Source organism: Labrus bergylta, chromosome 12, assembly GCF_963930695.1.
Source record: "Labrus bergylta chromosome 12, fLabBer1.1, whole genome shotgun sequence".
Classification (NCBI taxonomy): domain Eukaryota; kingdom Metazoa; phylum Chordata; class Actinopteri; order Labriformes; family Labridae; genus Labrus; species Labrus bergylta.
Genome location: NC_089206.1, coordinates 20,014,615 through 20,029,146, shown reverse-complemented (window position 1 = coordinate 20,029,146; position 14,532 = coordinate 20,014,615). Strand labels below are relative to the sequence as shown.

The 14,532-nt window shown below is 47.3% G+C and overlaps 2 protein-coding genes across 2 annotated transcripts in view; both read left to right on the top strand.

The window, feature by feature from the left end:
- The first annotated feature begins 1,737 nt into the window (after positions 1-1,737).
- LOC136181035 (myelin transcription factor 1-like) overlaps positions 1,738-14,532 on the top strand; it is a 68,951-nt gene continuing 56,156 nt past the window's right edge. The window contains exon 1 of the mRNA XM_065961043.1: positions 1,738-1,996. Within this exon, the coding sequence (XP_065817115.1) occupies positions 1,903-1,996 (94 nt within the window). The 5' untranslated portion in view covers positions 1,738-1,902. The remainder of the gene's footprint in view (positions 1,997-14,532) is intronic.
- On the top strand, positions 1,990-4,775 carry LOC136181034 (uncharacterized protein SPEM3-like). The gene has a single exon (XM_065961042.1). It carries the CDS (start codon positions 3,598-3,600, stop codon positions 4,546-4,548), a length of 951 nt encoding a protein of 316 aa, XP_065817114.1. The 5' UTR covers positions 1,990-3,597; the 3' UTR covers positions 4,549-4,775.

The following is a 14,532-nucleotide window of genomic DNA, read 5'->3' as shown; positions in this document are numbered from 1 at the left end:
TTTCTGGTAGTGTTGTTCATGGCTGTAATGAAGATGTAAATATAGTCACGCACTAAAAACGGGACACATGGTCGTTTGACCACTTTGAGATCAGCAGGAGTAATCAGGAGTTAAGAAGCTCTAAACAGAAAATGTTGAACATCTTACCCTGAGAAAAATTAAAAATGATTATTTAACTATGAGAGTACAGTTTGTTATTAATGTTCTTTGCTTGTTTTATAAACTGCAGCTTAATACAGATTTCCACTCAGGTGAGTTAGATTTAAAGGGACGAGGGTCAATTAAGAAATGAAGAGAGCATGTTGTCAAATCTAATGTTCTTTATCGGCCACAAACAGGAACTCTAATCACAACACTTCCCTGTTTGACCCTTGAATCTTTATTTCATTTCATGCTTTGTAATACTTCTCTTTTCCCCCCAGATGATGCAGTTACACTCTGTGTCCACATGGGGGCAGAATCCTCCTGCAGCAGAGAGAGAGAGAGAGCGAGAGAGCGAGAGCGCTGGTCAGAGTGAAACCAGCTGAGCCACCTGCTGTTTACTGTAAATGTAAGCTGCTCATCACACCAGTAACAGAGAACACACACACACACACACACACACACACACACACACACACACACACACACACACACACACACACACACACACACACACACACACACACACACACACACACACACACTAATGATCTCAGTGTTGTTTAAGTTCATGAAGAAGTTTTTCAGTTTTTTTTCTCCATTCAAATGAAGTCAAATTCAGTTTGACTTTTCATGGCCGCCTGTATTTGAATCCCAGGTGTGCTCCCGTGCTTGTTTGTTTAGGGAAATCACTGCAGCTCCCCACCTGTCTCCCCCTCCCTCTGCCTCCAACGAACTCCAACTGACACGCTACAGGTGAGACTTTCAGTCTGGGTTAGTGTCCCGTGTCACTGTGAGTGCAGAGCAGCTCCATTCACACATTTCTCTGGATTATCAGGATTTGTAATGAGGGGTTTTTTGGGGAGGTTTTGAGGCTTGCCTGCGGCGGGTCTTGTGACTTTCTGCCTCTGCACTGTGTGTGTGTGTGTGTGTGAGAGTGAGGGGAGCTGTGGGTAGAAAGCAGCAGAAGAAGAAGAGGAGATACAGCAGCAGGAGTCACAAGGCAGGACAATGAGGATCTGTGTGAGGGACTGCTGGAGCCGCCCGGGGCAGCTGTTAGCTTAACGACTCTCTGCTTTGAACGACCACCAGAACTCCTTCTGCATTTATTTAACATGCCACATTCTGACTTGATTTCTCAGTTCAAACCCTAAAAAGACTCCTTTAAAAGTCTGTTCCTGCAGACCCTGGAGAGCACTGGGTTTGAACCTGAATGTGGTTCTTCACTGCACATGCTCAGTCGAAGCCCCCCAGCTATACTCCTGTTAGTGTGACCCCCGTTCATGCAGCTCTCCCTCTCCCCCTGAAAGGACAGCTTTGTGACTCTTTCTCTTCCTGTAAACCAAAGTAGCAACAAAAAGCACGGGGAGCGGGGAGAAAAGAGGAAACTTGTTGTGCTGTCACTGCGGCGGCTCGTAGACTCTGCACTTTGTCTGAAAACAACAAACTTTGAGCAGAAGTTGACCAGAAGTTTATAAAGTGTGTTTTTGAACCTTTAACGGGAGTTTGTTCAGAAGAGGTAAGTTTATTTCATGTGGACTTAAGAACACTGTGATACAGAGCGTCACCACGTGTTTATGTTGTTTCAGATGTTTTAATGGAAGACCAGAAATGATTTAATTGTGTGTGTGTGTGTGTGTGTGTGTGTGTGTGTGTGTGTGTGTGTGTGTGTGTGTGTGTGTGTGTGTGTGTGTGTGTGTGTGTGTGTGTGTGTGTGTGTGTGTGTGTGTGTGTGTGTGTGTGTGTGTCCTTGTCAGGCTCATGGTGATGTTTAGTGAGACTCTCCGCAGGTCGTCTTCAGCCGCTCTCTCTCTCTCCCATCGTGACATGAAGGATCGTCAGTTCTCAGAGAAAGGTAGGACAGGCTGCGTGTGTTTAGGTTCTCTTTTTTGTCTTTGACCCTTAAACAACACCCGAGCTACAGCGTGTTTACATGTTTGTGTTGGTGTATTCACCTGAGGGTGGAGGCACTGAGGCAGCACCGACTCACTGCTGCTCCACAAGAAAGAACCGCTTACGTCAGCGTTTGGGGGCGGGGCTATCGTGACATCATTTGTTTTAAAAACAACTCTAGAGCTCACGCAAAAATCTTTTGAAAGTAATTCTTTGGAGCCGTGGTGTTTGAACGTCGATGTTCGTTTGTAAAGCCAGGAGCGATACCTGACGATGGAGTCGGCCATTGTTGTTGTTGTTGTTGGTGGTGGTGGTGTTGTTGTTGGTGGTGGTGGTGTTGTTGTTGGTGGTGGTGTTGTTGTTGGTGGTGGTGGTGTTGTTGTTGGTGGTGGTGGTGTTGTTGTTGGTGGTGTTGTTGTTGGTGGTGGTGTTGTTGTTGGTGTTGTTGTTGTTTTTGTTGGTGGTGGTGGTGTTGTTGGTGGTGTTGTTGGTGGTGTTGTTGTTGGTGTTGTTCTTGTTGGTGTTGTTCTTGTTGGTGGTGTTGTTCTTGTTGTTGGTGGTGTTGTTGTTGTTGTTGTTGTTGTTGTTGTTGTGTTGTGTTGTGTTGGTATTTGTGTTGTTGTTGTTGTTGTTGAGTTTGAAGAAAGATGGATAATACTACACACTAAAAACATAATGAACTGCATTAATGCCTCCTACAGTAGTCTGACCTCTGACCTCCAGTCGGTGGTTACTCTGCAGTACACCAGGCCGGTCTAAGCTGGTTTCTGGTCTTGGAATCAGGAAGTAAACAACAGCCCAGCTGACGTCAGACGCCGCTCCAGCGTGGCGTCCACTTACAGTTTGAAAAAGCTGATGAGAGATACATTTAGAGTTTCATGATTTAGAGAATCAACAAAGAGAACTGAAGGTCTCTTTGTGTGGTCTGATTGGAATTATTTCCTCTGTTACGATTGGACGCTGCTGTCCGTCATGTCGACCTCTGACCTGTCGCTTTACATTGTGGGAAACAGTACATGATGCAGACTGGAGGTTTCTACTGAATCAGAACGACATCCGGGTATTTCAGTCAAACTGAGGATCTGTTTAACTTCTTCTGTGGTTAATTCACTTTCTGTACTTTACTTTCATTCATGTCATCGTGAGGAGTCAGGAAGAAGTGACGCAGTGAAATCTGTTCAGAGTGCGAGTGAGTGGCGCCTCCCCTTCGACCCAAACCCGCTCTCTGGTTCCTTAACCCATGCCCTTATATGGACTGAGTGCCCGTAGAGTAACTCTGGTGAGGGTCATTGAGACCCCCTCCACACGTGCTCTGTCTCTGCTCAGGTGTTCACACGTGTCTGATGACCTTCTGGGTGTGAAGCCGCTGACCTCGGATTTAGATTGAGGTTAGTGACATTTAACAGGCACATTAATCCTGCCATGGCGTTGTGTAAGGCGGAGTGTGAAGGTGCTGCTGTCACAGTTTACTCCGTTATTTAGCTTCTTATTCATTCTGCGTACGGCTCGCCGCTCTGTTTTTCTCCGGTGTGCTGGTGAATTATAAGAGTGTAAAGGGAGTTCATGTGTTTTTTCCATGCAGATCCATTAATCTGCATATATATAGTTAGTCTGTTTTATTTCTTCGCGCTGCAGCGACAGAAGAAGAGCAAGGACTTGTTTGTGTTTGTGGCGTGCACTTATCGTAAAACGACTCTTAGACAAAGTGTGAGCGTGTTTACTGCAGCAAATATCTCTGAGTCGTTATCAGCATGCTTATTATGGATTCTTACTCACACACACACACACACACACACACACACACACACACACACACACACACACACACACACACACACAGATATACACACACACACTCATACACACACAGATATACACACACACACACACACACAGAGACACACTCATACACACACAGATATACACACACACACACACACACACAGATATACACACACACACACACACACACACACAGAGACACACACACACACACAGAGACACACACACACACACACACACACACACAGATACACACACACACACACACACACACACAGATACATACTCACACACACACACACAGATACACACACACACACCCACAGATACACACACACACACACAGATATACACACACACACACACAGATACATACTCACACACACACACACACACACAGATACATACTCACACACACACACAGATATACACACACACACACCCACAGATACACACACACACACACACACACAGATACACACACACACACACACACATGCATATATAGTACACCTACATTCCAATCGACACAGTTGGTTTAGTTTTGTGAGAGGTTGTGTGTTTGTATTTGCATCTTTGTGTGTGAGTGTGTGTGTGTGTGTGTGTGTGTGTGTGTGTGTGTGTGTGTGTGTGTGTGTGTGTGTGTGTGTGTGTGTGTGTGTGTGTGTGTGTGTGTGTGTGTGTGTGTGTGTGTGTGTGTGTGTGTGTGTGTGTGTGTGTGTGTGTGACTGAATGCTGTTTGACCACGTGCATTGTGTTTTATGAGATGAGCAGCTTTAATGACTCTGTCACCAGTAAATGGGCTCTGATTTGTAGCACAGCTGTCGCTCCACACTCTGATCAACTCAGGCCTTCTGGAGACACACACACACACACACACACACACACACACTCACGCACGCACACACACACACACACACACACACACACACACACACACACACACACACACTCCCTCATCTACACATCCATGTTAAAGCGTACATGCATGCTGTCGATAATAAACTAATTGCAACCTGAAGTTTAATCAGAGAAGAATTAGAGGTGTTAAGAAGCAGGTAAACATCAGCTCTGATATCTAATCAATTCACCTTTCACTCACAGAGGTCACCCAGCTACAAGCAGGTAGAGGTGCTGCTGTGGAGAGAGAGGGGGAGAGAGAGAGAGGGGGAGGGGGGGGGGGAGAGTGAGGGGGAATATTGTTAAAATATTTAATTGCTAATTATTACTTTTCATTATTATTATTGTATTATTTGTTATTATATGCTTTGGAAATATATTTTACACATTCATGCCAATAAATCTATTTGAATTGAATTGAGAGCAGGAGATGTAGCAGGGTGGTGGTGGAGTTCTTCGTCTGATGCCTCCTGATTAAAGTGACTCCCTGCAGAGAGGGAGATGGTGAACAGGATCAATAATGAATCATAACAGTGGACAGTAACCGTGACGCTCCCCGCTCAGCCTGAGGAAACGCTGCAGGTTCAGCTCCTCATTCTGAGATATGAACAAACACAGGAAGTGATTCCAAACAGATATAGTGAGTGAGTGAAGACGAGTTCAGAGACACCACGATGACATCACGGCCGTGCGAGGGCGTTCCTTTAAACTCTACATTCCTTTTATCTGAGGCTCTTCATGATGCACCGTCTCTATGTGTTGAGATACTGAAGTGAAGTGTCATAAATAAACTAATGAATATTAACTGGAGCTGTTTCTAATATGTTCCTGATGAATCCAGAATAAATCCAGCTGGAGTTTCAGCTGACTGCATGAAGACGTGAGAGCGTGTGTGAGGCGTGCACACGCTGAGAGAGGACGCTGTGCTCGTCTGCAGAAAGTTAAGAATCATTCATTTTTGGAAGGAGCTCTAGACGCCTGATTGTGACTCAAACACTAAACTTCACGAGTCTCTTTAAATCGACTTTGTTTACAGGTGAAACTTCTGTGTTGTTTAACGTCAGCTGGTAGAAAGTCTGAGCTACAGGCTGTTGTTCCCACTCATCACCAGCAGATGTCACTGTTGCAGAGTTTTAACAGTCTCAGTGTTTTCATTTACAGCCTCTCCTCCTCCATTCACTGAAACCATTCAAAAAGTCAGTTCACTCTGAAGCTGTTACAGACACGTTAACCCTGTGTGTCTCAACTTACTTTAAAATGACCTCTCTTCATCATCTCTCTCTCTCTCTCTCTCTCTCTCTCCCTCTGTCTCTCTCTCTCTCTTTCTCTCTCTCCCTCTCTCTCTCTCTCCCTCTCTCCCTCTCTCTCTCTCTCTCTCTCTCTCTCTCTCTCTCTCTCTCTCCCTCTGTCTCTCTCTCTCTCTCCCTCTGTCTCTCTCTCTCTCTCTTTCTCTCTCTCCCTCTCTCTCTCTCCCTCTCGCCCTCTCTCCCTCTCTCTCTCTCTCTCTCTCTCTCTCTCCCTCCCCCCCTCTCTCTCTCAGTTCATTTATTCGCCTCATGTCGGCTGCACCTTGTTGACTTCAGCCTCATTAGGAGGCCAAATGAATATGACGAGTTGTGACATTAGGCTACAGCTGGAACAAATGTGCCAGCCGCTCACTCTCAGGCCTGGCCAATTTCAGCCTCACACACACACACACACACACACACACACACACACACACACACACACACACACACACACTTATTTCTTGCTGGGGTTGATGGGTTTGCAACAATATTGGAAATGTAGATGTGCCTGTGTTTTGAATTGGATTGCACGCTTTGATGCAGAGACAGATTGTAAACTGTGATTTTATTAAATCCTTCATTAGGATTCATCAGTGAGATTGGATCAGAAAAAGAGGTCACCGTGCAGATGCGGCCCCCACCTCGCTCCTCTTTGCCCCCATCCCCCTTTATACACACCCTCCCCCTTTATACACACCCTCCTCTCTCTCTCTCTCTCTCTCCCCCTCTCCCTCTCCCTCTCTCTCTATCCCTCTCTCTCTCCCCCTCTCCCTCTCTCTCTCTTCCTCTCTTTCTCTCTCCCCCTCTCTCTCCCCCTCTCTCCCCCTCTCAATATAGGGGTTCTCTCTCTCCCTCTCTCGCTCTCCCTCTCTCTCTCTCTCTCTCCCTCTCTCCTCCCCCTCTCCCTCTCTCCCTCTCTCTCCCTCTCAGTAGGTGCTCTCTCTCCCTCTCTCTCTCTCCCTCTCTCTCTCTCTCTCTCCCCCTCCATCTTTCCCTGATGCTCTCTCCTCCCTCGCTAGCCCTCACCCAAAACAAATTTGCGATGAAATGGGGAAAAATGATCATCATGGGCCTGCTGGAGAAACACAAGGTGAAAGTGACATTATCCTCCTCACCCCCCCACCTCCCTCCCGCTCCTCCTCACAGCCATCTCGGCTGGCGCCAGTGGGACGCCCGTGCCACAAATCATTTGTATACTCTCATTTCTGTGAGCGGGCCGCAATGTTGCTTACTGCTTAGCGAGCAGATGACTTTCAGAGAGAGGAGCGAATTGGGAGGGAGGGATGAAGAGATGGGGAGATGGGGAGATGAGGAGAGAGGAGCAGGAGGAGGGGGGGAGGGAGGGAGGAGGGGGAGGTGTGGCAATTTGCCGGCGTGCAGGGACGTCTGCGGGAGTTGGATCTGAAATTGAGAGGGAAATTGTGTGTGCCATATGTCAAGTTCTGCAAAGGAGGTTTTCATTGTGCATCTCCCTATACTTTGTGTGTGTGTGTGTGTGTGTGTGTGTGTGTGTGTGTGTGTGTGTGTGTGTGTGTGTGTGTGTGTGTGTGTGTTTCAGAATGAAGCATCTGGGTTGTTTATTGAATCACCTTCACTATTGTCTGCATTCTCTGCTATTATCAGAGAAAAAGCTGCAGCCCCCCCCCCCCCTCTACATGGAAAAGGGAAATGTGGTGCACATATTGTCTGTAGCTACTGTTCGGATCATTTTTTCTGCACACACATACACCCACCCTTCCCCACCCCCTGCCCAGTGTGAGACATCATGATTCTTCTGGTACACTGAATACATTCTCCATGCAGGCTGAGCATCGTCCACACAGGCGGACATGTGACACCACCAGGAAAAATCAACACACAACACCACACACACAACACACACACACACACACACAAAACAATCATAAAACACACCTACAAGTGCATGCATACTTAGAGGCATGCTCGCCTTCATGTGCACACAAACACAATTACTCCACGCATGTGTGCGTCCGACCCTCACACACACACACACACACACACACAGATAAATATGCTCATACACACACACACACACACACACACACACAGATAAATATGCTCATACACACACAAACATCATCTTCCTGCATGAACAAAACCCCTCTCACAGTCTCACACACACACAGAGTCAGTGGAGTAAACACAGAGCAGAGGAGACGCTGTGCACAGTGACCTGCAGAGGAACCCGCTCGCTCTGCCTGCTGCTTCCAACAGGGCCGCTGCTTTCAGGAAACACATGCAGTATTCATGCTCAGTCACGGGGAGAGGCGGGCAGGATGCTACAAACACGGTGGAAGTCCGCTGCTAACAGCTCAGCAGGCGTCTGCTACTGTTGCACAATATGCAGACAGAACCTGCTGCTTTGTTTCTCAAAGAGAGAATCATTTGTCATTTAGAACTCAGATTCTGCTCCTGTGTGCGTCCTCTTCATGCTCCACTTCCTGCTTTGAAAAATAGGTCCATTTCTCATTTCTACCCCAAAGGCTGTCTGAGTGTGGACTGTCTCAGACAAACACACACACACACACACACACACACACACACACACACACACACACACACACACACACACACACACACACACACACACACACACACACCACACACACACAAGCAGGCGAGCTCCCTGTGACCCACATTCATCAGATCCAACCTCCCTGTGGGGTTCTCCAGGGGGCTAGAGGGGGGGTCGATCCCCCAGCACAGAGTCTTAACCTGCTGGACAGAGATCTAATGTTGGAGACGTCATCCTGACACATCTGTGCTGAATGAACTCCGAGTGGTCGCAAACTACGACTTTTTCAGACCTGAACTACATTTCCCAAGAAGCCTTGCTGCTCCAGACACCAATGATGTGATGATGTGATGTGTGATGATGTGATGCGTGCCTGGTGTAGGAGTCTGATTGTTCGGCCTGAGAGCATCCACTCTGTCGTCCTCTTTCCTGCTCCAATCAGAGGTGATCTCATGAGGAGTAATGATCATCTATTACAGATCAAACATCAAACTTCAGACCCCAGGGGAAGGTATGGACTAGGAAGTGACGGTGGGTTGCAGAGGTCGACGCTGCACGCTACAGAGAAGTCGTTCAACGCTAAATGCCCGGCTTCTCCAGAAGTCAATCAGACTGATGGGACCTAAAGGACACATCATCACTGCTGTGTTTTTATCTTCCACTCAAACAGGAAGCTGGTGACGGAGTTTGGAGCTGGAGGGATGTCAGACACTTTGCAGAGAAACTAAAGTTTAGTCAATTCTAAACATGGTTGATTTTCAGCTAAAGGCAGCACTGATAATCAACACAGTAACTTTATTTCAAAGTAAAGAGAGCGGCTCGTCAGCAAACACAGAAACCTTTCTGACAAACAAACGTCTGCATCTTTATGAGAGCGCCAGCACGCCGTTTACACGCGTCTGACGAACACAGAGCCTCCGCTGACTTTCAGGAGAATGGATGTTTCTGTCTCACTTTGGGGAGTTGAAGAGTTCTTTCCAAACTTTGACAAAGTCAGAGTTTGTTCGGGGGCTCATTATGGATGTGCAGCGCCGCTCCCAGCAGCACGCCGTTTTTACTGCCTCTGTGTGAGCGCTCAGGTGTCACACAACGTTGTCTTGTTTTGCCACAGAGCTCCTCTTGTTGACAAACTTCTGAACGGAGTCTTTAGCTCGCCGCTTCCTGTGTCAGACCAGGTGGGCTCCATTGAGAGGGAAATGTCTAAGTTTGGGGTTGTAACTCATGAACGGGACGGCTTTGAGCGCTCGCAGGCTTTGAGCGAGGACGTTTGTAGAGACACTGAGCTCTTTGCCGTGTCGCTCTTCAGCCCTCATGAATAATTCTGCAGCGCGGCGTGTCACTGTCGCTGCTGTTGTTGTTGTTGTCGGCTGGTGTGTCACTCCTGAGAGACGGAGCAGACAGAGGACTCTTTACACTCTGCACTTCCTGTTTCATTCACAGCGAGAGGAAGCAGCCGCTGTGTGTGTGGTGTGTGTGTGTGTGTGTGTGTGTGTGTGTGTGTGTGTGTGTGTGTGTGTGTGTGTGTGTGTGTGTGTGTGTGTGTGTGTGTGTGTGTGTGGTGTGTGTGTGTGTGTGTGTGTGTGTGTGTGTGTGTGTGTGTGTGTGTGTGTCTGTCTGTCTGTCTGTCTGTCTGTCTGTCTGTCTGTCTGTGTTTGTGATGGTTGAAGGAGGGAGGAGAGGGCGGAGGGATGAACCTCTTGTTTGTATTTTGATAAGTTGGAAAACAGCTTTTTACACAAATCCTTGCTGACTGTCGTTTCTGTAAGAGTCGATTACATCAAAGATTTGTTTCTTAACTAATTTTTATTTGAAGTCGATGCTGAAGTGTAAAATCCTGCAGTTCCTGGAGTGTCCACTAGAGGCTGGCTGCAGAAGCACAAGAAGTCACATACACACCCATTCTAAGAAACGTGTTTTTACAGCAGAGATTAACATGTTTACAGCCTGGTTCAAAAAACCAAATAGGTCAAATATGTCAGCAGGTAAACAAAATGCTTGTTTACATCCAGGTTGTAGAGCGAGGATAGAGGGCCCACTAACCACAGCTATGTCCAGCCCCATCTAGTGGCGGGAGGCTGCATTACAGTTTGAGCACAACATTTGACCGACATTGAGGGTCAACACATAAAAGTACAACTTGTTTAACCGACTAGTAATGTTGGTGCTTTAGTCGACTTAACAACGTTGTCATAGCCACGCCCCCTCGCTCACCTTGAATGTTACAGACTTTAACCTGCTGCGGTCAAACATCGACTCACCTCGAGTCTGAGCGGGGAGCTGCAGGAATGAAAACAATAAATTAAATGAATATTTTAATATCCTGCAGATAAACACGATGGTGGTCACATGCTTCTGATTAAATCAGACGACACAGAACATGCAGAACATGCAGAGCTTCTTTACTGAATAATATTCTACACATGTTGTTTTAGCATTCAGTACACACACACACACACACACACACACACACACACACACACACACACACACACACACACACACACACAGAGTAAATACACTTCTGAAATAAAGAGAACACAATGCAGGACAAAATGAATAAGAAGGGAGGGGTGTAAGGTGTGTGTGTGTGTGTGTGTGTGTGTGTGTGTGTGTGTGTGTGTGTGTGTGTGTGTGTGTGTGTGTGTGTGTGTGTGTGTGTGTGTGTGTGTGTGTGTGTGTGTGTGTGTGTGTGTGTGTGCGTGTGTGTGTGCGTGTGCGCGTGTGCGCGAGAGAGAGAGATGGAGAACTGAAGGGGGGCGAGTCCACATTTGCATGTAAATAGCCAAACGCACCGGTCCTCCACTGCAGGGATGACAGAGAGCAGCCTGGACTTGTTTCTTGTCCAACAGGAGGGAGAGAGAGGGGGAGGGGGCGAGACAGAGAGAGAGAGAGAGAGAGGAGGAGGACAGATATGAGGAAAATAGAGAAGTATCTATCTGGTGAGAAGAAGAGTAAAACCTGGATAGATGGAGGAGGAGAGGGAGTAAGGAGAAAAGAAAGGAAGAAGATAAAAGGAGGAGAAAATGAATGAAGAGAGAGGGGCAGTGTTGGGGAATGTCTCTCCATCTTCATCGTTCAGTCACAGATGACGGACGGACATTGATCTCACCGTCACTTCCTGTTTGTTCCTCCCCCCGTCTCCCCCTTTCTCTCCCCCTTTATCTCATCTCTTATTTCAGATTTTAATTCTTTTCTCGCCCCCTCGTCCTCGTCCCCTCACTTCACTTTTCTCCCTTCCTCTCTCACCCCCCTTGCTCTCCTCCCCCCCTCCGTCTCTATCTCCATCCATCTCTCCACGTCACTGCTCTCCATCCTCTGCTGTTTCCCATAACTCTGTTTTAAGCTCCTCCCCCTCCCACCCCCCTCCTCTGTCTCTGGTTCGATTTCCCCCGTGGACTCTTACTGTAAACTGCATGTGTAATTTGAATGCAGTGCCTTCCTCTTCAGATGGATTGCGTGCACGAGAAGATGGGAGGAGGGGGGAGGAGGGGGGGAGGGGGCAGGGGGGAGCAATGGATCCTAAGAACAGCCTGAGAACTCAGAGGACTCAGAGCTGCTTTCACATAGATACTCCTGAAGGGGCGGTGGTGACGGAGTGGTTAGTGCAGGCGTCCCATGTACGGAGGCTGTGGTCCTCCAAGAGGGCGGCCCAGGTTCAAATCCCACCTGTGGCTCATTTCCTGCATGTCATTCCCCTCTCTCTCTCTCTCCACCGTTTCCACCTCTATCATCTGTCCTATCTCTCCATTAAAGGCACAAAAAGCCCAAAAAATAAATCTTAAATTAAAAAATTAAAAAAACATTTTAAAACTCCTGAACATTTCTAGTCATGCCCCATGAGAGTGACCCCCCCGTCCCCCGTCCCGTCTTCAGAGGCATTACAGAGGAGAGATGGGATCAGCTGATCGAGCGGGAGAGAACAGCGCTGTGTGTGTGGAGCTCACGCCGTGCTTCCACACTGTGACCTCACAGACCGGGATGCCGTTATTACGCCGTCGCTGAATCAATATGAATGTACAAAGACGTGAAGACAGCTGAGTTTAGTGACAGAGCTTTAGTGAAACAAGCAGACTGAAAAGAGTTTCTCCGCTCAGGCGTATTGAAGGTATGACTGTGTGCAGCAAAGCGTGGTGGTTCAGGACGATGTTTCAGCGTGAAGACGAACCAGCACTGCCTCTCCTCCTAAAGACTTTATTAATAGGACTGTGTGTGTGTGTGTGTGTGTGTGTGTGTGTGTGTGTGTGTGTGTGTGTGTGACCCCTCTCTCAATATTGATCTGCTCCTCTCCTCTCTGTATCTTTGAAGTAAAAGCTGCCCGTCAGTTAAACATCTATTAAAGAAAGAGTGTTTTAATCATTTCCTGTAAATAAGCAGATTTCTCTCCCTCTCTCTCTCACCCCCCCCCCCCCCCCCCCCCCCCGCCTGCATTAGCTGCAGTTACATCACTCTGTGGTTGTTGTGATCGGTGCTCTCCAGGTTTGTTTTAGTCCAGGATTGTTGATTTTCTCCTCAAACTTTGATTTCCTCCCTGAAGGTCTACTTAGCCCGGCTGTTTCTGAACAACAATGTTCCTGCGTCTCTGAGTCTGCGTGCCAGAGGAGCTGCTTCATCAGTCGGACTGTTGTGAAGACAGAAAACAACAAGTGAACCTGTAGGGAGGAGACCCTCCTCCAGGCTGCTCTGAAGGCCGCGCAGGCCTCAGTGACCTGTTAGCATACATCCTGATGTTGGAGCTGGAAGACCCTTCTCTTATCACGCATGTAACATCAGCAGGAGGTTTCCCCCTCAGACCAGGAAGCTGTGGAGCTCCTTTCACTCCTGATGAGAATGAAGCAGATTCATTATGTGATCTCCTCTGGCTCTCTCTCAGAAGAAAAGAATCCACCTTTCATCACAGCCCCATAAAATACCTTTTATCTCTGTCAATAAACGATTAGGATTTTTTTTTTTGTAGTTTTCTAACCAAAAGTCAGTCATTAAGGCAGAGTAACACTGAAATATTTGAGCTTTGATTCTTTGAAACCAGCATGAGCCAGTTTATAAGTTCCCTGTGCCCCTCCTCGCTCAGCCACCAGGCCCTCCTCACAGCCTACCTGCTGTTGCTGAGCAGGTGCTGTTTAGTGTCTTTATCTAACTGTTAGTGGGACTCGGTCGTCTGCAGCGTCTGATAATCCAACAGAAGAGCGCTGACAGAGAGACTGAAGCTGTAAAACCATAAAACCAAAACAAAGGGCTAAAAGATGCTCAAAGACTGTGAGAGCTGCAGAGAGCTGATAACTCTCTGTGGGTTCATCACTACCAGGGTCAGACTGGGACTGACATGATACCAGCTGATTCAAGTAAAGATCTAACAATGTCGATACCTGTTTGTTACCACGGCAACAACTGTAGATCTGTGAGAAACATGCTCACCTTCCTGACGCTTTAATTTAGAGAGTGATTTGACCTCTACATGTCAAGAACAAATCTAAATTTAAAAGTTTACGTCACTTTAAAAAGCCCCCTGAAGGCATCATCGTGTGGACATATTGGTCTGACGGCGTGAGTGAACTCCCTCATGGTGGTGAGTGTGTGTTTGTGTGTGTGACTCCACAGGCCATATGTTGGCTCTAATCTGAGTTTCGTCCTGCTGATGCTCTCAGATTGACTCTGTAATTAGATCTGATCTGAAGCTGCTCACGGCTGCAGGTGGAGCAAAAACATGTTCACTTTTTTATTTTTTAAGGTTAATTTTTGGCTTTTTGCACCTTTATTTAGAGACATGACAGAGGATAGTCATTGGGGGCGAGAGAGAGAGGGCAAAAAGCCATAGGTTGGATTTGAACCGAGGCCTCCCGCCTGGAGGACTACAGTCTCTGCACTTGGGGCACGTGAATAAAGTTTTTTCAAGAGGGAGAAGTTTTCAAAACCAGCAGGAATGAAACATGTAACAGCTTCTTCCACACGTCTTTGTTATTCTCTTCGTCTTCAACGAGCTCAGATTGGATGTTT